The sequence below is a fragment of the Chaetodon trifascialis genome, chromosome 2, assembly GCF_039877785.1.
Source record: "Chaetodon trifascialis isolate fChaTrf1 chromosome 2, fChaTrf1.hap1, whole genome shotgun sequence".
In the NCBI taxonomy this organism is placed as follows: Eukaryota; Metazoa; Chordata; class Actinopteri; order Chaetodontiformes; family Chaetodontidae; genus Chaetodon; species Chaetodon trifascialis.
In genome coordinates this window covers 21,041,614-21,065,120 of record NC_092057.1, presented here as the reverse complement: position 1 = coordinate 21,065,120, position 23,507 = coordinate 21,041,614, and the positions used below count along the sequence as shown (strand labels likewise).

General features: G+C 44.0%; 1 protein-coding gene across 1 annotated transcript in view; it reads right to left on the bottom strand.

Annotated features, from left to right (window-relative positions):
• pkd1a (polycystic kidney disease 1a) overlaps nt 1-23,507 on the bottom strand; it is a 61,796-nt gene that overhangs the window by 21,608 nt on the left and 16,681 nt on the right. The window contains exons 2-25 of the mRNA XM_070978320.1: nt 22,787-22,858; nt 22,610-22,678; nt 21,467-21,538; nt 20,009-20,172; nt 19,322-19,572; nt 18,661-18,921; nt 18,383-18,551; nt 16,887-17,064; nt 14,805-15,019; nt 13,331-13,452; nt 13,089-13,239; nt 11,695-11,957; nt 11,043-11,423; nt 10,355-10,837; nt 10,075-10,206; nt 9,341-9,516; nt 8,445-8,575; nt 5,673-8,296; nt 4,805-5,002; nt 4,377-4,676; nt 3,778-4,223; nt 3,225-3,375; nt 1,788-1,940; nt 650-790 (exon numbers count right to left, since the gene is read on the bottom strand). Of these exons, the coding sequence (XP_070834421.1) occupies nt 650-790; nt 1,788-1,940; nt 3,225-3,375; nt 3,778-4,223; nt 4,377-4,676; nt 4,805-5,002; nt 5,673-8,296; nt 8,445-8,575; nt 9,341-9,516; nt 10,075-10,206; nt 10,355-10,837; nt 11,043-11,423; nt 11,695-11,957; nt 13,089-13,239; nt 13,331-13,452; nt 14,805-15,019; nt 16,887-17,064; nt 18,383-18,551; nt 18,661-18,921; nt 19,322-19,572; nt 20,009-20,172; nt 21,467-21,538; nt 22,610-22,678; nt 22,787-22,858 (7,303 nt within the window). The remainder of the gene's footprint in view (nt 1-649; nt 791-1,787; nt 1,941-3,224; nt 3,376-3,777; nt 4,224-4,376; nt 4,677-4,804; nt 5,003-5,672; nt 8,297-8,444; nt 8,576-9,340; nt 9,517-10,074; nt 10,207-10,354; nt 10,838-11,042; nt 11,424-11,694; nt 11,958-13,088; nt 13,240-13,330; nt 13,453-14,804; nt 15,020-16,886; nt 17,065-18,382; nt 18,552-18,660; nt 18,922-19,321; nt 19,573-20,008; nt 20,173-21,466; nt 21,539-22,609; nt 22,679-22,786; nt 22,859-23,507) is intronic.

The following is a 23,507-nucleotide window of genomic DNA, read 5'->3' as shown; positions in this document are numbered from 1 at the left end:
TGATGGCCTTCTTGCCAATAGTTAAATGAAAAGATTGATATCCCTGTCATGACTGTCTATTAATATGAAGCTACAGTACAGTCAGCAGCCAGGTAGCACAGCGAAGCATACAGTACAAACTGGAATCTGATACTGTTGATGCAAACTGCACTTCAAGCAGTTTCTATTCCAGCCAATCATATTTCTTTTACTTGCACGATGACGTACATATATGTGAGAACTACAAACCTAAAAAAAACTACTCTGTGCAGTCTGGACAGTGAAGTACAGTGCAATTCTAAAATAGAGACGTATGTTATATATAGAGTACAGCTGAGCGCAGTCAGCTGGTATTTGCAATTTGAGGCCTAGTGACTCAACAAGTGTTTTGTCTTTCAAGTCGTTTCCCTGAGTTACTGAGGACCAATCACATCCTCTCTGGCTCCAGTTGTACAATGACCTCATCCTCACACCCACACACTGCTGCCTGCATCACAAATCCCAGAGAAAGTCTGAATAGAGGAGAGAGGGAGAGAGGTGGAGCAGGAGGAGGAGACAGAGGGAAAGGATCTGGAAATGTTGATTTCACTGTCGCTTCTGTGGTGCAGTGACCTCATTTTGCTCTGAGACAGAGAGTTGGATTTGTTTGTGTGTGTGTCTGTATGTTTACCCCACGGTGAAAGCCCTGGCAGTTGGTGCACGTTCCTCTGAGGTAGACATATGAGTTCTGGCTGACCTCGTAGATGGACTGGGCCTTACAGGACACACACTCCAGATACACCATGGGAATATGGCCACTCTGGACGAGTACCTGTCACACACACACACACACACACACACACACACACACACACACACACACACACACACACACACACACACACACACACACACATGAGAATTGGGAGAAAATGATGCAGTCATTATTGGAAGAGAGTGATTATTGTCATTATAGTGAGTAACGTGGTTGATGTTATGAAATGAACACAGAAAGAGGCTCAGGTGAAACATATTGAAAGATAATGAACTGACAACAATCTGTCTCTCCACATCTACAGTAAGGCACACAGGCAGTATGTACACTAACAACGCATGCACGTGATGAATTTATTATATTCTACTATTTCTTATCTATTTATCAGTACATCTATCTATCCACAGGTAATTAAGCATGACCAAATAGAAGCTGAAAATACTGCACATCCTCACTGTGGCATCAATAACTCTTTACTATGTTCATACGCACAAACAAACACAGCCACTGCTTCAACTACATCTTTCACTGTGCTGCTCTGTGAACAGTCCTTTCCACGCTGTTAAGATGTCCCTTCTGATTGCTCTGCGTCACAAATTACAGAGAGAGACACTATTCTGACAGCAGTTTCCTCTAGCAGTCAAGGGCAAGAGTCTGAGTGAGCGACAAATCATTTCTAATGAAACAGTGAGATAAGAGGTAACACATAACATTATCCTCTGTTGAACAGGGCATAAAAGAAAAAGAAACTATAGCCCTGGATCTGCAGCACAGAACTGTCTTCATTACTGAAATATCAATGGTAGTACTGGGCTCAGTATATATATGTATGTGTGTGTGTGTGTGTGTGTGTGTGAGTGTATATTACTGTCAATGACATGTCAGTCAATTAATATTGGCTGATATATCATTAACAGAACTCCTAAATATCAACAGTAGTGTTAGGCTCAAAAAATAGACCAAAAAAAAGAAAAAAGAAACAACCAAAAAAAAACAAATGAACAAATTGTATTATTGTATGTATTTGTGTGTGCAGATGAACGTGGGCACTTACAGTCTGCGTGGTGGACTCTGGTGCCATGCCGTCTTTGCTGATGGTCAGTCTAAATGTGTATTCAACACCTGCCTCTAGCTCAGAGCCGGAGATTCCCAGCACTGGACCACTGGAGCCCAGGCCGAAGTTCAGACTGGAGCAGTGCTCTGCACCCTGCAAGCAGAGATGAGGCCATTTTAGTAATGTTTTGTTAATGAAACTACTTTCTTGTATCTCATGTTTTATATAGAATGACAACAGGGTCTGTTTTGTGTTTTTTGTGCCCCTAAACAATGGAATAGCCTTCCTTGTATTGTTAGAACAGCAAACTCACTTTGTATTTAGAAAAGAAATTAAATTTTAAATAGGACTTTGGCAAATAAACAATAGTCTGTTCACCATAAACACAATGCTTCTGATTTTCATTCTTGAAATCTTACTATTAATTCAGATCTCATGAAGATTAATGGTGATCAACAACAACAAAAAAAAACTGTCACAATTTTTTCTTTAGTTTTACTCTTCATTTTTAAACCAACTTTATCATCTCCTACGGTTGTATTAGTATCCAAGGTCAGGACAGTGTAGGGCATCTGATCAAGTGTGTGTCTGTCAACTCCTTTTCTCAATCTTTTCTGCTTTGAGTCCTTCTACTGGAATGCGAGACTTTCACTCTTTCTTATCGGAATGGGTGTCCTTCTTTCTCTTTATCAGCAGTGCTACACAGCTGTGAGTGTGTGTGTTAAGTGTGCATGTTGTTTACTGTATGTGCAAGTGTGTAATTATCAGGGTGGGGAGCAAAGCACCAGCTGTGGAATGCAGAGTTTATCTCTAAACAGTTACATAACCCTTTAAATGCCTGTCTGCTTAGATGTACGGTACAAACACACACAGACACACACAAAAGCAGACAATCGACATTCAAAAGGCACACAAACTGTCCTGAACTGAGTTCTCCTCTTCACAGCGACGCTGCCAAACTTCTCTAATGGCAGTTACAGTACTAGGGACCAGATGACCATTACGTAATTTTTCCACAGTCTCCTTTGCAGAATCAATCTGTCCTCCAAACTCTGTCTCATGAAGTCACCATTAAAAAACTACCAATAAAATGTTTCACAGTAGAGTTTGGTTTGACAATTCATCACTCTTTTACTTCTATTAGACTCAAAGCCAAATATTGAAAATATAGCGAGAGACAATCTTGTCTAACCACAGGAGCAGAAGCAGCAAAGGACTTGGTTGCACTCCATCCTTCTGTACTTGAAGACATTTAATCCAACTACATTTATATAGTGCTGTCTGAATGATAACTCTGTACTTGCAATGTATGGAAACCTGAGCAGCTGGTAGTTTGTATTATTTTTGTGAAACTGCCAATTTAACCAGAAAAAGTTCATCCAACTCTTTTTCAGTCATAATGTGTGGAAGCAACTTTTGTTTCATATCTGTCTTTACCTTTGAAGTGCTTTGACACCCCCAGTGGTAGTGGAGTAGGGACTGGTTGTCAGGCTCCATGTTGGGGTCGTATGACTGCTCAGCACTGAGCTGCAGGTCCTGTGTCCTTGACCACACCCTGTAGGTACCTCCTTCTATGATGGGCATCAGCCTGGCATGAAAAAGGGTTATATTAACATAAACTGGTCCAGTCAGCCAAGCAGTCAACTTGCAGTTTACATCTATGTACTATGTTTGTACTACATTCAATAAAAGGCATTAAGTGCATTTTTTGGTGAAGTGGAAGTTATCTCTATATTATCATGTATGATTGCAGTGAGTAATGTCCAGTGAGAAACATGCGGTCTTCACTTAGGGACTATGTTACCAGAGGATCACAGAGGACTATGAATCCATTTCTACAAGCCTTCATTTTGGGTGGGTTATTGTGGCAATGTCATTCTGCATCAAACTGCATATCACGAGCAGAATGAATTAATAAATTAGAAACTATAAATAAAGGGGGACAAAGGATGTACTGCACAAAGAGAACGTTAATTTTTTCTCCACCGACCTGGCAGCCATGACATTGAGATGCACACAGGCAGCTTTCCTTAGTGGCACGTCTTCGTAAGACAGAGAAAACACCAAGGTATAGTTCCCTGCTTCCAGCGTCATCTTAGGCAATGACAACTGCAGCCGCTGCACATCCACCTCCACCGGCAGGCGAATTAAAGGAACTAGCACAGACTGAGAGGGCTGAGTCATCACCCCAGAGGTAATACGGTGGTCTTTCTCATTATCACAAGAGGGTGCCGAGAGTATCTGCCAGAGGTACTGAGCTCCATAGCGCAGACAGCCTTTTAGGTCCACACTGGCCTCCACCAAAGTGGGCTGGGAGCGCCAGATGGTCAGGCGGGGGGCTTGAACCACCTGCACTTCTGGCTCCTCACACTCCAATACACTGATATTGACCTCCACCTGGGCCAACACCCAGCTCACCAGGTTACTGCAGTTCGCCTGGCAGGAAAAAAACACGAGTTGGTGAAATCACAAAACTTGGAAGATGCCAAGGTTTCACATACAGCATGTGTCAAATCTCATATTTTATGGATCAACAAATAAATAATGGATCTATTGAGAACATGGAATGATGAAGTTCAAAAAACATACTTGGACCACGTAGTGTCCTGGTTGTCTGTACTCATAACCCACAGTTGTGGTGTTGGTGTGAACAGGAGTAGAACCATCACCAAAGTTCCACAAGCATTCCACAGCATTAGATCTGGGTGTGACATAGGCCTTCAGGGTCACTGTCTTATTGATGAAAGTGTCCTGAGGGGCTGCATGCAGTACAGCAGACGTCAGCAGGTTCTGAACCAGGATGTGCTTGGTGATGTTCTGAGCAGGCAGTGCGTTGAAGGCCTTCAGGTAGATGGTCAATAAACCTGCTTCTTCTGGCGTGTAGGACACCTGGAGTTGTCGGATTCATTGAGGCACGTCACCATTTTTGTGTCTTGACATCTGTTTGCTATATTGTGATATTCATGTCATAATTATATCATAACATTTATAAGGGCCAAATATTGAAGTGATCTGACCTCTTTGCCCATATGTGATGCCTGGTGGTGGTGGTGCAGATCAAAGGTCCACAGGAAACTAACAGGTTTGCCTGTCGTGATGTTGGCCACGAACAACCTCTTTACACCAACTGGGATTGCTGCACAGCTTCCCTGGATAGAAAGTCCACGCACTGGCTCCATCACCTCAACCTGGAGGTGCCGCCTCTTTGAACTAACCTGGATTGCAATATTGCATATTACACATCAAAATGCATGTATTGTCTTAGTTCCATTAAATTATCTTGCTTGACTTGACACCTGAGTTGATGCCAAAAAGAGTAATGTAGTGACGATCAAATAATTTCTGCTTAAACCACTATAAGCAAAATGCTTATGTGATTCCAATTATTCTGATTGCATATGTTCTTGTAGAACATGTGCAGTGTATGTATTGCTTTCATCCCTTTATTCTAAGTGTCTTCAGTTCAGATCCATTGGTAGGTGGGTTTGGGTGCAGTAGTCTGACATTTTCTGAACATATCGACTTTACAACAATTACATGCTTGGGGCAACATTTATGTATGTCATACAAGCTCTATTCATGTCACGGCCTCTCTGTAAAGACCAGTAATCAGAGAATTTAAGTTATTTACAGGGATGCCATAAGGTTGACACTGTGTGTACCAAGAATTGTGTCATTAGACAACCTATTTGCAGACTGGCAAAAACAGAAAATAATTCAATTGGTAAAAGGTTAAAAAATGTACACATTATACTTCTGAAATGGCTGTGATGGCTTCAGTGTTTGTTACTTTGTACTCTACATCATAATAATGAAAACTGACCAGCCAAACAATCTCAATTTCATACCCTTATAATGTATGTAATGCATCTCATTTGACTTTACCTGGTTGTGAGCGGTGAGATTCACCATGTATGTATCCACCCTGCTGAATGTGTGGATGTAGGTTTGGTTGGGTTGAAGGATAACAGTGGCATCTCCGCTGATGCTCAGGATGAGGCGAACGTCTGAGCCCACTGCCATTGAGATGGTGAACTCCACTTTCTCACCGACTGCTGCAATGTTCTTACTTGCCTTCAACTCTAACCCCTGAATTTTGTCCTGAACAAAGAACTCTCTGGAAACCACTTGCCCGCTGACATCATTGGTGGCATTCAGAGTAACAATGGCTGTTTTTGGCTCCTGGAAAGTCAGAGAGGTTTTCCTTCCTGTTTCTGTTTTTCCTTCCAACAGCCATGTCCATGTCACATTGGTTCCTGTCAGTACCTCACCCTGGAGCCAGACATTGACGCCTGCTGCTACGTAACTCTGCTCTGTCACATCAGTAGCTGAAAATGTTAGCCCAGAAATGACTTCCTGGACACTAACCATCTCTGACACAACCTCTGAGCTAACGTCATTGAAGACCTCTACAGTGACTAGCTTTAGGCCAGGACTGATGAAGGTGTGGGCCTTCCAGGGTTTGTTCCACTGCAGAGCATCCCCATTCACAGACCAGCGGTACTGAAGGTCCGAGCCTTCAGTAGTCAATACAGTCAGATTAGTTGCAGCATTGACTGCAACTGGGTTGTCACTGATTTGCAAGTATACCACTCCAGCTGGCTCCAGAAAGTAGATGGTTCTGTTGACAGACAACTGGCCCAGAAGGTTGGCTGCCTGGAGAAAGATGTCACATGGGCCTGGTGTGGAGAAATTGACCTCCACTGTTTTGCCGCTTATGTTGAAGCTTGAGCTGACAGGGTCTAGCTCTCTGATGAGATTCCAAGCAAAAGTCATGTTGGTTCCTTCTTTTAATCCTGCTTGAAGGTGGAGAACACGGTTTGTAGCAAAACAGCAACCATTCAGTCCTGTGCCTCCTCCTCCTCCAATCTCCTCTTCTGCTAAAATCTGCAGCCCCTCCAGCTCACGTTGGACAAACAGGAAGATACTTGCTTGTGCCATTCCTACGTCATTCTCCGCTGTCACAATGATATTGAACGTGCCAACAGAGCGGAAGGTGTAAAACATGGTGTGGGTCCCTAGGATTGGAGTGCAACGGTCACACAAGATCCAAGAGAACCGGACACCATCTCCCTCCTCCATTTGGGCCTCAAAGTGGACTGAGGCATTGAGTGGCACATTTACTAAGCTGGCATTAACAGACAATCCACAGATTGGTGCAAGCACAGCAACAGGTAAAGTAGTGTGATTCCTGCTTACTGTGTTGGTTGCTGTCAATGTGATATTGTAGTTCCCTGAGATGTTGTAGGTGCGGAGGATGTTCTGGCCTGTAAGCAAATTTCCATCTCCGAAGTCCCAGACGTAAGTGACATTGGAAGCCAAGGAAGATGCTGTGAAAGTGTACGGTACTCTAAGGGTCAGGTTATTGTACTTGGTACCATTATGTTGAATAACAATTGGTCCTATGGGCATCAGAACCTCAATCCCAACACTGGTGTTGGTGGTGGAGATGTTATTGAAGACAATGACTGTCACCATGTAATGACCTGGGTTTTTATATGTCGTCACGATATTCTCAGAACCACGGACGAGGGCAAGGTCTTCCTCTCTCCCAAAGTCCCACTGATAACTGTAGTTAAATTCTGGCTCAGCTCTGGCCTGGAACTGGATCTCCTCCCCAACCGCATAGTGTGATTTCTCGAGGGTAAGGCTGATGTTGGTTAAAGAAGGCTGCACACACACCCAGTTGAAAAAGTTGGCTTTGGTGATCTTGTTTACCCCACTGGAAAGAAGCAGAGAGAGGAGGTAGTTCCCACTTGTCCAGTAGGTGTGTGAGATTCTGGGGTTGCCGTGATGTGTCTCGTTTGGGCTTCCGTCTCCAAAGCTCCACTCATAAAGATGAGCAGATGAATTACCGGACACCCAGGCCTGAAAGTTGACGGGGGTTTGTTCTTGGACACATCCAGACGGCTCCATCTTCACAACTTGAAAGACAAACACCTGCACTGGTAGGACTGTCCAGCCAGAGCTCACAGCATTCGTAGCGGTCACATTCACTGTGTAATTGCCGTCTTTGTTATAGCTGTGTGACACATGAGGTTCAGCTACTGTGTAGATGGTCCCATCACCCATGGAGAATGTCCATGTGATATTATTACCTGATGCAAGGTGTGCCCATACGATAGTAGGGCTGTGAAGCTCTGTAGGAGAGGAGCTGTTGGCTGTTAAATCTTCAATCTCCTCATATACAAACATCTCGGCACAAACCTCTGTAGAGCTGATGGTGTTATTTACAGATACACAGACATTAAAGTTCCCGCTCTGTGCATATGTGTGTGCCACGCGGCGACCTTGCTGGGGTGCAGAACCATCTCCAAAGCGCCAGTCATAGTGAATTCCATATGGCGAGGGCAGAGGGTGAGCCTCAAAATCTGCTGTTTTGCCAGTGAGGAGGAGTCGTGGCTCTGTTTGTATATCAACACGAGTGAGGATGCTGTAGACACTCATGTTGATTGTCTGACTGATGTTCTCGTAACGATTGGACACTGACACCAGTGCTGTGTATATTCCTGTTCCGAAAGAGGGAAGAAAGGGAGAGGAAGGACAGAGGTTACATTAAACATGTGCCATTACCTACTCACCAACATCTGAAATAACTTAACTGGCTGCTGTCCCATTAGTCAAGACTACATGCTAGTAGTGCTGATAGGGAGATACCTGGCTGAGAGTAGATATAGGTGACATTGTTGCTTAGGAGGACCTGATTGGATGACTCAGGGCAGATGAGGGAGGGAGCATAGGGAGGCTTGTATTCAAACTCCTGATATCCGCCGTCACCAAAAGACCATCTGCAGCATAACAGAAACAATGTAAAACCATTAAAACAGACTTTGAGAGAAATACTTGGAGTTTAGATGAATAGAGGCGCCAATAACCTTTTCCATCAACACACACATACACACAAAAACAAACACACTCACAGTCACTAGTTGGAAAGTGGGAATCTTCTCTGGCGAGGCAATAGAGGGTTTGGACGGCGCAAAGTGGAAACTCAAAACTCAGGAAGCCTCTCTGGACCAAGAATGGTGAGAGAGGAGGGAAACTAAGTAAAAGAGTGTGCCACAGTCAGGAGGGTGGGAATGTGAAAGAGGGAAGGAGAGAAAAAGAGTAAAAGAGAAAGAGTGGAAGAAAAAGGGAAAAAAAGTACAGGGGAAACAGCCGAGCAGAGGGGAAAATTCTTGTCAGCAATCTGCTCTAACCACACGGTTATAAATCCAAGGCTCTGCATGGTATGACTGCTGCAGTGCTATTATGGAGCACAGGAAGACAAAAACAGAGAAAGGAGCAAAGAGAAAGACGGAGTGACAGATAGAGGAGAACAAAAAAGGAGCAGTCAAACACAAACAGATGCACTGTGTGTTCACCCAGTCTTAAAAACAAAAGAGAGAAGATGAAAAATGAAGCATTTTTTGACATTTTTTATCTATCTATCTATCTATCTATCTATCTATCTATCTATCTATCTATCTATCTATCTATCTATCTATCTATCTATCTATCTATCTATCTATCTATCTATCTATCTATCTATCCACCCCCCCCACTGTTCATACCGGATGGTGGCAGCCACAGACATGTCGACAAGCACAGAGGTGGTGAGAGTCTGGGTGGAGCCCTGAGGAACCACATCTGGCACGCCCTTTACTGTGAGGTTGGCCATAGGCTGCAGCCGGTCGACAGTCACATTGAAATGCTCTGTGAGGGCGCTGACATGGTTCATGGCTGTCACCTGGAAGAGACGCCACATGAGCGGTGAGAGGACTGAAGACAACTGGTAAAAGGCTAAAGTCTTGTGTTGCATCTGTACCATATTCGCTTTGATTGTGTTGCAACACAATGAGGTGCGATAATAATACCTCCAAACATATTATGTGATCTATTAAGGTCTCTAGTAGATTCATTGGTGATCATTCATAGTTTTCTGACATTTACAGACCAACAATTACAGAACAAAAAAGTCAGCAGATTACATAATTGACTGTGAAAATAATTGTTAGTTTCAGACTCTAATTCAACCCAACCAAATATAATAATGTGACTTTATAGCAATACAGGGAGTGTTGCTGACTAATTCTAACATACTGCTTTTGTACAAAGTCATGTATTCAGGCTTTCATCTACAGTCAATTTCTTTCTTTCAGATGTAATTAACGGAAACTATCAAATTGATCAATAAGGAATAGGTAGAAAAAACAGAGCAAAAGCCAGTTATAAAAAAAAATCTGTCATGTGAATTTAATCAAAACAATTAGTGTTCTGACATGAATGCAACATAACAGAAACTTACTGTGAGCTTGTAGACTGCAGCGTGCTGGTAGATGACATTGAGGACAGTATTGTAATAGGTGAAGTAGGGTTTGTCATCCACCGTCCATTTAAATGTGGGATTGGTGCCTTCGAGCACTGATGCTGTGTAGCTCTAAAACATGCACAATCACATATATACACATATAAGGACATGATGAAAAAAGACAGAGTACAGTGCGGTTGTCAAACATCAATATCAAATATGAACTCTTAACACAACTACCAGTGAAGTAAACACATGAGCACAAACACACACTCACCACGACTGACTCCATCAGCACCCTGTGTGCAGGGTGCGGCTGCACCATCAGTCCTCTGAGTGGTTCTTCCAGCTGGACGACCACAGTCAGACTGGCCTCCGTCACATTATTGTGGGCCTCCAGCTCCACCTGCACTGGACTCCTCTGCTCCTCTGTCCCCAGGCTCAGATTCAGCACCGCATACAGGCTGGTCTCTACTACCTCAACCCCAGAGCTGGAGCTCGGGCCGGGCCGACAGAGCGTCGGGCTGGAAGAAAACTCTGAGGGACAGTTGGACTGGAAGGTCACACTACAATTACTGCCAAGCCAAGAGGCCTTCGTCTCATAGCGAGACTGGACGCGGAGCAGCAGCCGGGTGTCGTTGGGCTGCAGGTATACAGTGCTGTTCTGGGGAGAGGGGTGGAGGATTGTCAAGCCCAGAGGAGGCACCACCCGCAGTGGACATGATGCTGAGGCTGGGTATGATGGCTCAGCTGTAGTCACCTGGAATTTATCAAATTTGGTTCCGTGTTATTTTGATAATACAACAGAATAACCAACATAGGAAAAAAAGAGGTGCAGACAAACATATCATTTATACAGCAAATACATTTCCATACATTAGTCTCTCTATAGAGACATTTAAATATGTTGAAATGTGTCAGATGCATGCTGGGATAGGACATGCTGTGCAGCTCTGATGTCTTACCAGCAGGCTGTAGAGCCCAGGCTGGGGTAGACCAGCAGACAGCTGTGCTCCCTGCAGCTGAGTCTCACTGTGGCCCACGTAGAGCACTCTGACAGGGCAAACTACTTCCTCCAGCCAGCTTCCCTCACCATCCTCCACCAGCGCCTTCACATCGAGCTCCGGGTAGGGCAGAGGGTCAGCGTTGAGGTCGGCCAGGGTGTCTGTTGACTGCCTGGTATTGTTGATCCAGAACCACTCTGATTGGTTGAGGGCTAAGACAGGCTGCCTCCAGGGTGAGTTCGGAGAGGACTGGCAACGGAGAAGGGAGGCGGAGCCAGCGTCGTGCTGCAGGGCGATGACATCACCACGGGAAACCAGCAGGTCCTCCAATTGTTCTTGTACCTGGGAGACACAGCGATGCAGAGAGTTTAAGTTAAAGACAAACACGGATCAAAGTCAGAAAAACAACTAAAACTGCTGATTCTCAACTTTGTCTGCAAATAGGAAGTGTCTTCTTTATTGAATCGGATTTCATCTGCCTCTTTTTGCTGCAGTGACAGGCAGGCCTGCAATCCTTTAACGGTTTATCCACACACCCTAACACAAAAGTGAGTCATGAACTACTTGCTCAGTCCAAAGCTTGAACCTGGAAGTTACACATAAATTCTCTCACCAGGACGTGTGCAGCTGGTCCTGCTGGTAGTGTGAACACCACCTCATTCTGCAGAGTGTATCGGGGCCTCAGCGACCCAGCGGGCAGGCGGTGAGCCTGGGTGCAGTTAGGACAGGAAGATGGGTGGCAGGGACTAGAGAGGGGCAGGCACCGGTGCTGGAAGGGACACCACTGCTCTCGCTGGGGGCAAGAGGGTGGATCACCGCTTCTGGTGTCATTGGGGACACAAACAGCCACCGGAGCACACGATGAACCTCCACAACCTGAGACACAAGATGCATCTAATTTTAATCATTTATTAACCTGGAGAGCACAGGTCAGAAAATAGTGGCATTGATGCAGCCAGTGGTGAAAGAGTGAGTATGTATATGTATCATACTATACAAGCTGATCATATAGGTCTATGTACAATCAAATAAATGCGGATGAGTAAGAAATCCAATACTTTCATCTGAAATGTAATGGCATATAAGTATACAGTCACAGAAGATGGGAATACTCAAGTAAAATATCTCAAAATTGTACTTTCCACCACTGGATCTAGTCTATTGATATATTATTATTAATAATTTTTGATTTCAGTATTAATATCTAAAAAGCATAATGGAGCAAAACTGAAGATCTAAGAAATTAATTACTTGTTCAAAGAGTTGATCAAAGTGTGCACTTGGGGGGTCTGCATGTAAAAGTTGCGTGTGTGTGTATGTGTGTGTGTGTATGTGTGTGTGCATAATTAGTGTGCTGGATTGATATACTCCAAGCAACAAACTTGCTATCTGAGTAATTAATAATCCAGTTGCATTATCTCAGGATCTCCACTATCACCTCCCCTGCTGCTGCATTTACGAATTCAAAGTTTCACAGAAAAACATGCTCTCGTGTTTTTGACAAGCTGCTCGGCTCTCTGTGGATTTCTGTTTCTCACATCTTTCGAGTGCATCCGCTCTCTGCTCCTCTGTCTATTGCACAGCTTTGCTCCCATGTCTCAGTGGACAAATGGAAAAAAAAAGAAAACACAGAAAGTGTTTCAGTTACTTGTGGCTTGTGCTGCCTTGTGTTGCAGTTACGTGTCATGTGTCTGCATGAGGGCAGGAAGGGCCCAGGGGGAGGTTTTTTTTCCCTTCCTCTCCTTTTTTGCCATATTTTCTGTCTCTGTTCAACTTTCTTTCATGTTCGCCGACCTAACCACTTTAGACAAGGCTGGTCAGTGGGTGTGTGTGTGTGTGGATGTTTTTGTCTAACTGGAGGTGTGGACACAGGTGGCTTGTAGATATTGCAACACCTGCTGATGCTCACCAGGAATGTGCAGATGGTTTAGAGAGAGTGTGTGTGTGTGTGTGTGTGTGTGTGTGTGTGTGTGTGAGCGAGCGAGTGTGGTCCTGTGTTTGACTCACTGGGAAGCAGCAGGTGCAGGCCGGGATAATGGCAGTGAGGTCTGTAGGTCTGGAATCGGACGTGGATTTGAGAGCTGAGCTCCTGAGTGACAAATTCTAGGGAGGACAGACGACCCGACTGAAAAAAGCTCAGGGCTGGGAACAACAGCACCTGAGTGGAAGAAAGTGAGAAAACCAGTCAGAAAGTTGAATGAAAAGCAGTTTGAGGAGAAAGGTACGATGAGCTGAGACTTCCTCCTCACCTCTATGCCACCGCCGGGAGGTCGTGGAGTAGAGAGCGGAGCAGGTGGGGCATGGTGCAAATGATTATTGGAGGGAAACACAGCCAGGCCCACCATGTAGATCCCTGCATCTGGAACACGTACTGAAGAGGCAGAAACAGAGTGAAGTCAAGCTGACAAATTTAAATTTAAAAAGGATACAGAGGAGAGGAGTAGTAGTAGTGGTAGTAGAGGCAGTTTCTAAGAAATGATGGAGCCTCTGCATTCCTCACTGTTACAAACGAGACCAATCAAAACTATTGTTAAAGGGTAATTAATCATTTTTAAACCCAGGGCCAATTTGTACATATTCTGAGATCTAAATGACTCATAGGTGGAAAAAGTTTTGAGACTGGTGCAGCAGATCGCCTCAGCCGGCAGTCGGGAAACGGGCTGTAATGTAATGTGTATAACAAATGTGTTTTAACACGTTAATTCAGACTAAAGAGTTAAAACACCAAAGTCGGACTATAACACAAACAAACTAACCAATCATGGCAGTGGTAGACCAGCAACTCCCATGTTCTGCAAGGTAAAATTACTATTTTTGTCAGTGGAGTCTGGTGGCTGTGAGGAAAGTGATGAAACCGCCTTTTCTGGTTACACTAAAATGATCTTACTCTTTAACAAAAAGCTCTATCTCTGTAGGGATCCTTGCCATAATTTTGGGCACTCAGAGTAACAATCTGAGCCTGTCAAGCACTCTCAGTGGACGTACAGGACATGTTCCACTTCATGGTGAAGCCTAAATGAGAAAGCCTTAAACTCACTGACCTACAATCAGCACAATATAAGTTTAACACTGCCAGTAGAAAAACTGGAGCTTATTTCCTGGCAGTAAATGTCTTGTTATTTTGTCTACATTCAGTAACACTGACTTGGTGACTATGCTCATTTCATTTCAACACTGACTCACCCGCATTATGTTGGCCACTACATACATTGTGTTTGGACATTCAAATGGCAGCAATTTTACCACATATGTTCTCCACCTCTATAGAACAGGTATCCAGCTGCGACATATTAGCTCTGTAAATGGCGGTGAAGTCTGCTTATTTTCTACAGCGTTTAGGGGCCCTTGGACATCTTAACAATTATTATTATTTATTAATTATTTTTATTATTAATTGTAGAATTGTGTCTATTCTTTGCTGTTCACCTGCTCTGAAAATGTGACCTTTTTCCAGTCACAAAAATGACTCTGGATGCTTCTCACATGTGGAGCAATCTACTTGAAAAATGATGTAGTTATAAAAAGTGCTTCAGGAAGCCAGTCTAGTGTAGTGTGATTACATGTGAAGGAGGCTACAAACAACTAAGGAACGGGGTGATGTGGGGAAATTGCATTTGCATCAAACCTGGGCCACAGTTTTCATTTTCTTCCTCTGATAAGGGGTTTCTAGGCATTTGAGCGACCCCATGTTTTTGTGCGCATGAGTCAGTGTGTGGAGCCTACCTTGGGGACTGTACTGGCAGATGTAGGCCCGCTTGGCATTGCATGGGTGTGAGCTGGTCTGGCCACGCTGATCGAGGGACACGCACACGTTTCCACGGGAGATTGGAGAACGTGGCGGCAGGCCCTCCTCTCCCTCCTGTGCCTCTGAGCCATTCACCCAGCGCAGTTTGCCTGGAGAGTCGACATCACTCAAGCCCAGCCACACACCTCGCTCCCTGGGGCAGAAAAGACACGGATTAACACAGCGCCTCCCTGACATTTCGCCGCGTGGCTGCTGACAGCTGGAAAATTGGCTCCATCACTTAGCGTACACAGAAAGACACACATACAAACATTAGCAAATCTATGGCAAGAATAAGTCAAATAACATACATGTGCCTCAAGGGTGAATGATAAAAAGACAGAGAAAATGTTTTTTTCACAAATGTCCTTGTGTATGTGATGGTGGTCAGATGGAGCAACACACCACACAAACCTTACAAAACACCCAGACTTGGATCAATGTGGGCCTCGACAAAGTGGGATTGGACTTTGTGAATTATGTGCCAGCTTGCCTTCAACAATCAATAACTGCAGTCCAGAAAAAGCAGAAATGAGCTCTGATTGAAGCCCAATAGACTGTCAGAGAGGCATATACATCCCTGTGAGCGCGACAGACAAATTGGATATTCACTCCATGAGTCCACTAATGGACCATATATTTTCCTCTTGTCAACAATTTTTCTTTTTGTCATATGCTCTTAACTGGAAAAAAAGGTTGTCCTTCAAAAAAAAAGAAGATGTGTATGACTCACTATGATCTGATCAGACTTTTCTACACTGGAGGACTACATCTACACTTACATCTGTAAGAAGGATAACTGAAGGAGTGGACAGGGGTTAAAAAATACAAGCAGAGAGAGATCAAGAAAAAAGGGTCTTTGTGGCAACAAACAAGGACTGATTAAAAAAGAGGGCTCCTTATGTAAGCAACGGGGTGGAGGAACACATGAGCGGAGGAGGAGAGAGGGGATAAGCTTCATCTGCAGCGGGTTTTTTTCTTCAGTCTACTGCTGCAGGGCCTCTACCCTCACATTAACACACACGCACACACACACAACATGAACTGTGGACTCCTCCTCCCAGGGTGTTAAAGTTACAATGCAGCTGTGCTTTTACAGATGTGTTTTTTTGCAACCTCTCTGACCTAAACACCAAACACTGGAGGTCTTCAGACGAGCACAAGACCAGACACATTTTCATCATAGCAGAGCCATCACACAGACATGGATCCATACAGTCGAGAAGCACATTATTTTTGCGGGGAGAGACTTCATGCTGTGAACAACAGCTAAGCTTGACGTCATCATCTGTTCACATCTGAGTACATGTGGGACCAAAAAAGCAATTTCAGTTCACTCAGACAGAGAATGATTAAAAAACAATACAAATAAATGAATTGATGTCAGAAAACAAAGGGCAAATAAACCAGAGGAATACAATCATTGTGCTTCAGGGTGTGAAGTTCATAAGCGGTAAGTAGAGAAATGAAATACATTGCCTGTGAAGACAGCCTCTTGTCTGAACTACACACATTCAAACACAAAGAGTCACATTCAGTGAAAAAAGCCTCCAAGTTCACACAGACACGATGAGAGCGAAGCAAGAAAAACACGTTTCATACTACCATCCAAACCATGTACTTCGTGTTTGTCAGAGATTGAAAGTTCACCATCTGTTTTGAGTATTTGATGTCTGTCACAATGTTTCTTTGGCTGTCGCTGCAGCAAACAGACAAGGCAACATGGTGAGAACTATTGAGTTCCTCAGGCAAACAGGGAGGTTATCTGTTCTGTACCTACAGATACAGTATGAACACTGAACTCTGTGTGTGTGTGTGTGTGTGTGTGTGTGTGTGTGTGTGTGTGTGTGTGTGTGTGTTCATACTATATCTGTACTGAGAGCACACAGTAATAAGAGAACACTGGCACTTGAAGGAAATGTTTGCTGAATTGTCTTTCTGTCTCAGCTTAAGGAAGGCTGACAGAGAACAAAATCAGAGAGAAACCCATTCCTGCACCCCATAAAGAGAGAAACACTCACTGTGTCACTTTGTGTGCCAGCAGGTTACGCAGCGCATCACTCCTGACTATTGCCTGAATCCCGCCGCGGTCTGAACACTGTTTTCGAGCATCCGTCCAGCTCAGTTCCCCTGGAACAATCTGGAAACAGCGAGAGGACTCGCCATGGTACACCCCATCCTTTGGACAGTGGGGGGAGGCTGGCAGAGGACAGAAACATTCACATGACTTATTTCTACAAAGATGATCATCAAAAGAATTGAATTTCAGGCAAAAAGAGTCAGAATACACTTCTGTTTTACATGTTCAGCGATATTTTGAAAACCTCAAGGGACAGAATTCTATATACCACATATACTGTATTGTACATGTACAATGCATTCTGACACACTTGAGAGAGACATTAACTTAAAGACCATTGCAAATCAGTGCATAGTGCATTTCTATTTTACAGTTTTTTTTTTATAAAATCTTGAACAGTGGTCAGGGTGTGAGCTTCTGAAAGGCTGAGACTAACACAGACTCAAAAAGGAGACACAGATGATGGTGATTAATGGAAAGAGGATAGAAAAGCTAAAGAGCGTGTGCAATACACACACACACACACACACACACACACACACACACACACACACACACACACACACGCTATGCAGTTGAGACGGCCAGAAAGAACCCACAGCGACATTCCTTGTCTGTCATATTCCCACTTTGTTCTCCCGTGAAACATATTAGTTTCACAAACAGTCGCCTTGTGCTTTGTCCACATTTCTTCTAAAGATACGTCTGCCACTTTGTAGAAAGCAGGCGCCACTTTATCTCAAAGAAACAACCTGGTGCCCCGATCAAATAAAAGTTAAAGAATAAATTATAAAGATCAACAGACAGAGGAAATCACTTTCATGGGAGATGAGGCGGGCGGGTGTGAAGGAGGGGCTGTCTGGAGATGAATGGAGAGGGGAGATAGGTTAAGTGTGTGCATGTCCACATACAGTACACGTGAGAGAGATTTTGTGTGTGTGTGAGGAAGGGAGATAGAGACACAGTGTAACTGCTTTCATGCACTGAGATTGATGGGTCTTGCTCATCTGACTGACTGAGAGCTTCAAGAAATTCAGATTTTAGAGGGCAGAAAGGCAGTTTTCTCTTAGAGCAGCCATAATCAATATGTTTATAATAACAAAGGACCACATGGCTATGTTTAATGGGACAGTTGTTCCTCATAATGATGAATCTGCAGAGAATTATCACCCACGTCTTCAGCTGAAAGCGTTTTAACTTGTTTCAGCTCTTTTTTGGTTCACTCTCACCATTTTGGGCAGCAGCAGGTAGCTGGTTTTATTAACATAAGCTCTAAAAGCCCGCTGTAAGACACCTGCCCAGCTCCAACCACAAGACAGACAAAGTTGGCAACTAGCTAGCAAACATATGGTAGTGGAACATTTAGCAGGCAAGGAGCCTTTTGTGCTGATAGGTTTACTGATCAATCAGCTGTGTCAGTGTGTTGGTGTACGTTACCTTTGGCAACTTGGACACCGTCCTTTGTGATCTTCCAGTCTACATCCACGCCGACAGCGCCCCAGCTGACGAGTGTGAACTCCAGGCTCTTATTGGCCACAGCGAGAGCTGGACAGCGCAGCTCCAGTTTGGGAGGAAGTGTCACGGTCACCTCTCCGCGCGCAGAGACCTGAACATGTGCAAATATGAAGCAAGATATTCATTCATATTCATAGTCTTTATGAGAAAGTGCTCATTGTAGTTTTATTTTATTATACTGGACAAAGTCTGTCTCTCACCTCCCTGTGTCCAGCCCAGGCCATCAAACTGACCGCGTAATGTCCTGGAAGTCCATATTTGTGAGTTAGTGCGGTCACACCTGTTCCTGTCGTGTTGACTCGAGATGAAAGGTCACCAAAGTCCCAGGACAGAGTCACCGGAGTGACAGATGAGGCGGCGGAGAAACTGATGTGGTCGTGAACACTTTGCAGCGGAAGAGGCTTCAGCGAGACCGAGAAGTCCACCGCAAACACATAGTGAGCCAGAGTCCACCCACATTTCTGTGCAGAGAGAGGAACCGTGTGAGGAAGAGGAGGTTTTTGTGTAAATATGCACAAGGATTTCAAAGTAAAATACAACTTTCCTTTAATTGTTTGTGCCTTTACTATTATTTTTATGGTTTTAAATCGAAACTCGTGTGCTGTGATTTAAAATAAACAAATGTCAGCTGGAGTTTTGAATAACTTCTCTTTAGCTGCTCTGTGCAGCAGACCTGCAGGATGCCGGGAAGTCACAGAAGCCATAGAGGGAAGTTGTTGGTAGGTTACAGGAAGGTTTAGAGGAAATCCTCAATGTTGTGTTAACAAGAGAGGCAACAAAGCAAAAGCAGGGAGTTTCACTAAAGGAGGTCTCTCAAGACAGGAAAATAATTACTATCTAAGACCACTGTGTGCCACATACCTTCATAACATGGGGGTTTGTACAGGCGGCGGAACACTGAGACTCGCTTATGAAGTTTGGCTCTGAGTTTGTGCTGCAGAGACACTCGTGCCTTGCCCCCAAACCCCCATAGCGGTGCGAAGCGGCAAAACACACACTGTTACACTGTTCACGTGTGAAGTTTCCAGGTGTGGAGGAAGAGAAAATAACAAGCTCACTCCGTCCTCCTCCTCCACTGCTGCTGTCCTCAAGACAAGCTGCATAGTTCAGACCTGTGGGAGAAGATTTGTAACTAGATTGCAAATATAGTTTGTCTCAAATCTCACTGGTAATTAACAAGGTCAGACCTTCAAATCCTTCAGCCCTGTTGAAATGAGCACAAAGGATCAAAAGAGGTCAACAGATGAGCAGTTTATTACTCTGATGTCAGAATCTGTCATCACAAGGACTGCAGAATTTTATGACATTCATTTTTCATGGATTTGCTTTTTTCGTAGACAAGCCTGTAATCGTCAAGTGCATTTGCTCGATGTCTTTCTTTGTTGAGCTTGACAGAGAGACTTAATTCAGGTCAATGAAGTCTTTCAAGTACTTCTACTACAGTATGTATGAAAAGGCAGTCAAGAAAAGAAAAAGAAAACACAGAGAAAGAAGATTCACGCATTTAGAAATTCGTCATTTTGTGATTAGTGTGCATCTGCTTCGTACCACAGGTGAGCAGGCTGACGTTGAGCAGGGGCTGGTGGCGGAGCTCAGGAGGGTGGTCGCAGAGCATGGCATCCGGGCGCCGAACTCGCACCCCTTTCTCCTGGAGCCAGCTGACCAGCCGGAAGAGCTTACAGTCACACTCAAAAGGGTTACTGCTCAGGTCGCTGGAGGAGAGGAGGACAGGGAGGGATCGTCCGGATCAGTGATGCTGATACACATGGCGCCACTCACAGAGACGGTGGCGGTGAGTGGCACTACAAAGCGGACGCTACAGGATTAAGGATGCTATAAAGTACGCAAAGCTGTGTAAGATGATGTCAGTTTTCACATTGACTTCGGTTTCTGCCACTTTTTTGTCATGACAAAAATGATGGAACGACCACGGCAATCCCAACGCTTGACAATATTCAATCAAAAAGACAAAAAAATTGTGTATTTAAACAAAAAAAGCTACACATCTAAGCTTTTGCATTAAAACACCACTCGAAATATATATAAAATACACGGCTGGCTTAATGGAGTTAGATGCTAGCTAGCTAATGCTAAAAGGTGGAAAACAGTGTAGTTAAATATGACATCTTTGGAGTGGTCGGATAGAACCTCTGGCAGAGCTTGGCTGCCTTTTCCCCCTTGCTTACAAACATTTTACATGGCAGACATCTTGGCTTGTCGTAGCAGAAATAGCATGCATTACTAATAACATTAATGATGGTTCGGCTCCATTGAAGCGTCCCTGTAAACCATGACAGTGAGCCAACATATGCAATACTGGGACCCTGAAGCTGGCATGACTAAATGGGAAATGACCGTGACTAAAGATATCAGTTACACCTGTGCTTTTCCTGCTGTGATGTCTGCCATGAAAAAGGTGTATTCCTTTAAATGATGTAAGAGGTAGAAAGAGCCAGCAAGGATTTAAAAAGGCATTGTGTATGAAAGGAAGCAATGGGAACGGAAGAAGCAATGGTGATTGGAACGACAGAGGAAAAGAAGAAAAAAAAAACAGACACGACGGGGAGACACGAGGAGAAGAAGGTGAATATATGGAGCAAGAGACAGAGGGAGGGAAGGCCAGCCAGAAAGAGCGATAACATTATGTGACGTGTCTCTGTCTACTACAGACTAGTCAGTTTAGCTTTGCTCAGTTGCAGAAGAAAAAAACTTTTCTCATCTTAAGACCTGGTGAGGAATAATTACTACTCACTACCTCCCACTCCAGTCTAAAATAGAGCTCTATTCATCTTGTGTGTAGGCGAGGTAACTGGAAACACGCCGCTCATTTTAAACATGTGCGATCAGATGTTTGTGTTTGCGCGTATGCATCTCTGCATGTGTGTGCATGAGTAGGGATTAATTGCTTTTTATTTTAGCATTTCATAGTTTCATATATGCTGCAGAAACAAGAGAATAAGAGATAGAGAGATGCAGAGAGGATGACAGTGGGTTGCAGTTACTTACATTTGAGTTAAATTGCATAGGTTGTCGCATATTCTTTCTTCTATGGTGGTGATTTGGTTGTTGCTCAAATCGCTGATGGAAACAAAATAGACAAATCACTGTTGACATCAAAACAAGTCTTTTTCCTTCACTTTTGCTCTGATTTGTGGTGATTACTATCATACTGTCATTGAGGCAGGATTAATGTGCTGTGGGTTTGTCAATGACTGAAAAACTCCAAGCCAGTAACTGAGTCATTGATTGATGTCTTTGATGAACCAGTATGTGAAACTGCGTCTCATACGTTATTCTTCAATTGCAAACTGATGCAGTCACACAAAATGGCTTTTAGATATGTGCTGATCAAAGAAAAGGCCATTGACATGTCCTCTATACATAGAAAAAGCAACCATATCACTCAGATATACAGCACAACAGTGAACTGAAAGATAAATAAAACAAAAACGAGTGAAGTGCTGAGTAACAGAAAGCAGCAGACTTTTGTTGTTCCCACCTCCCTCTTTCCACCCGCCTGCTTTGTTTCCATGCTTCTCCCTCTCTTTCTCTCCCTTTTCCTTCTCTGCTCATAATCTCCTTCTCCCTCCCTCTCTCCTCCATCCAGTAGGCTACATAATGGGGCCGTTGTGTGGTGGTTTTTGGAAGGAACTGATGGAAACCACGAGAGTCCTCTCTCATCACACACACGCACACACACACACACACACACACACACACACACACACACACACACACACACACACACACACACACACACACACACACACACTCACTCACAAACATGTGCTTAAACGCCCATTCAATGGGTGGAAGAAATAAGGTAATGGGTGGAGGAAGGGAGCGATGGACAGATGGAGAGAAGGATAGAGGGAGGTAGTGGGAGCCTGGAGCAGTAAGCTGTAATTGAACTTAATCGTGCTGTGATTGGTGCGTGTGCGTCCATGTGCGTGTGTGTGTGCACTATACAGTGTGTGTTTTTTTGTGAACGCTCTCTGGTCCAGTTAGCTTACTCAAGGGATTTCTGCCTGCTTAAAGCCAGACTAAACCGAGCCTGTCTTTTCATCTTCCTCATTCTCCCTTACTCCTCTCCTCTGCTCTCGACCTTGGGTTTACCAGGTCCTCATCTTCTCCACACTTTGTACTCACAGGATTGACAGTGGTCCACAGCAGAAAACCCCTCTGGGGAGGACATTGATCCTGTTCCCTTGAAGATACCTGAAAATCAGACAGACAGATGTATAGAGCATGCAAGGTTAGATAGATGGAAGAGATGCATGTTGACAGATGGAGTGAACTGTAGGCGAAATTACGCTGCATACTCACAGAGCTCGGAGAGCAGTGAGACGATCTAGCAGGCTGGTATCAATGGAGGAGATGTGGTTCTTTGAAAGATCTCTGTGGAAAAAATCCCAACATTTGAAATGCATGTGAGTAAGAGGATTGCACACGCACAGACAAACACACACACTCGCAAAGCTTCATGAGAAGTTCTGAGTATCATATTTACAAGATAATGAGATTGTGTAAATGCTGGGATGCAACGACAGCAAACCAGACAGAAATTGAAGCTTTTGCCTCGTCTGAATAACAATGTTTTGTTTGTGATCATGATACAACTTGTATCAAAGTCTTTGTGAGCTACAAAAATAACAGTTTAAAATTGTTGACATGGTGCTTCCACTTCATTCAGTTGATGTTATCAAGGGTCAGTGAACGGCTGCTATTAGAGAGTGACTGCAAATGTGTGGAGTGAGAGGGGATGACATGAAACGAAGGTCCCTGCCAAATTCAAACTGGGGTCAAAATGATTGCTCTGTGTGTGTGTCAGACCCTACAGCCACCAGGAAACCCCAAGTAATGTAATTTCTTTCTCAAAATGAAATAATGAATATTGCCTAATATCAAAGGGGCACTGGAGTGATTCAGTATTGCATTTTCATAAAGTTGGGAGACTTACAAGAGACAGATTTATAAAAGAATGGTCAAAATCGAAGCAGCAGAGGTGAAGACATCCTGACTTTTAGTCCCTTTCATGGGCAAAGCT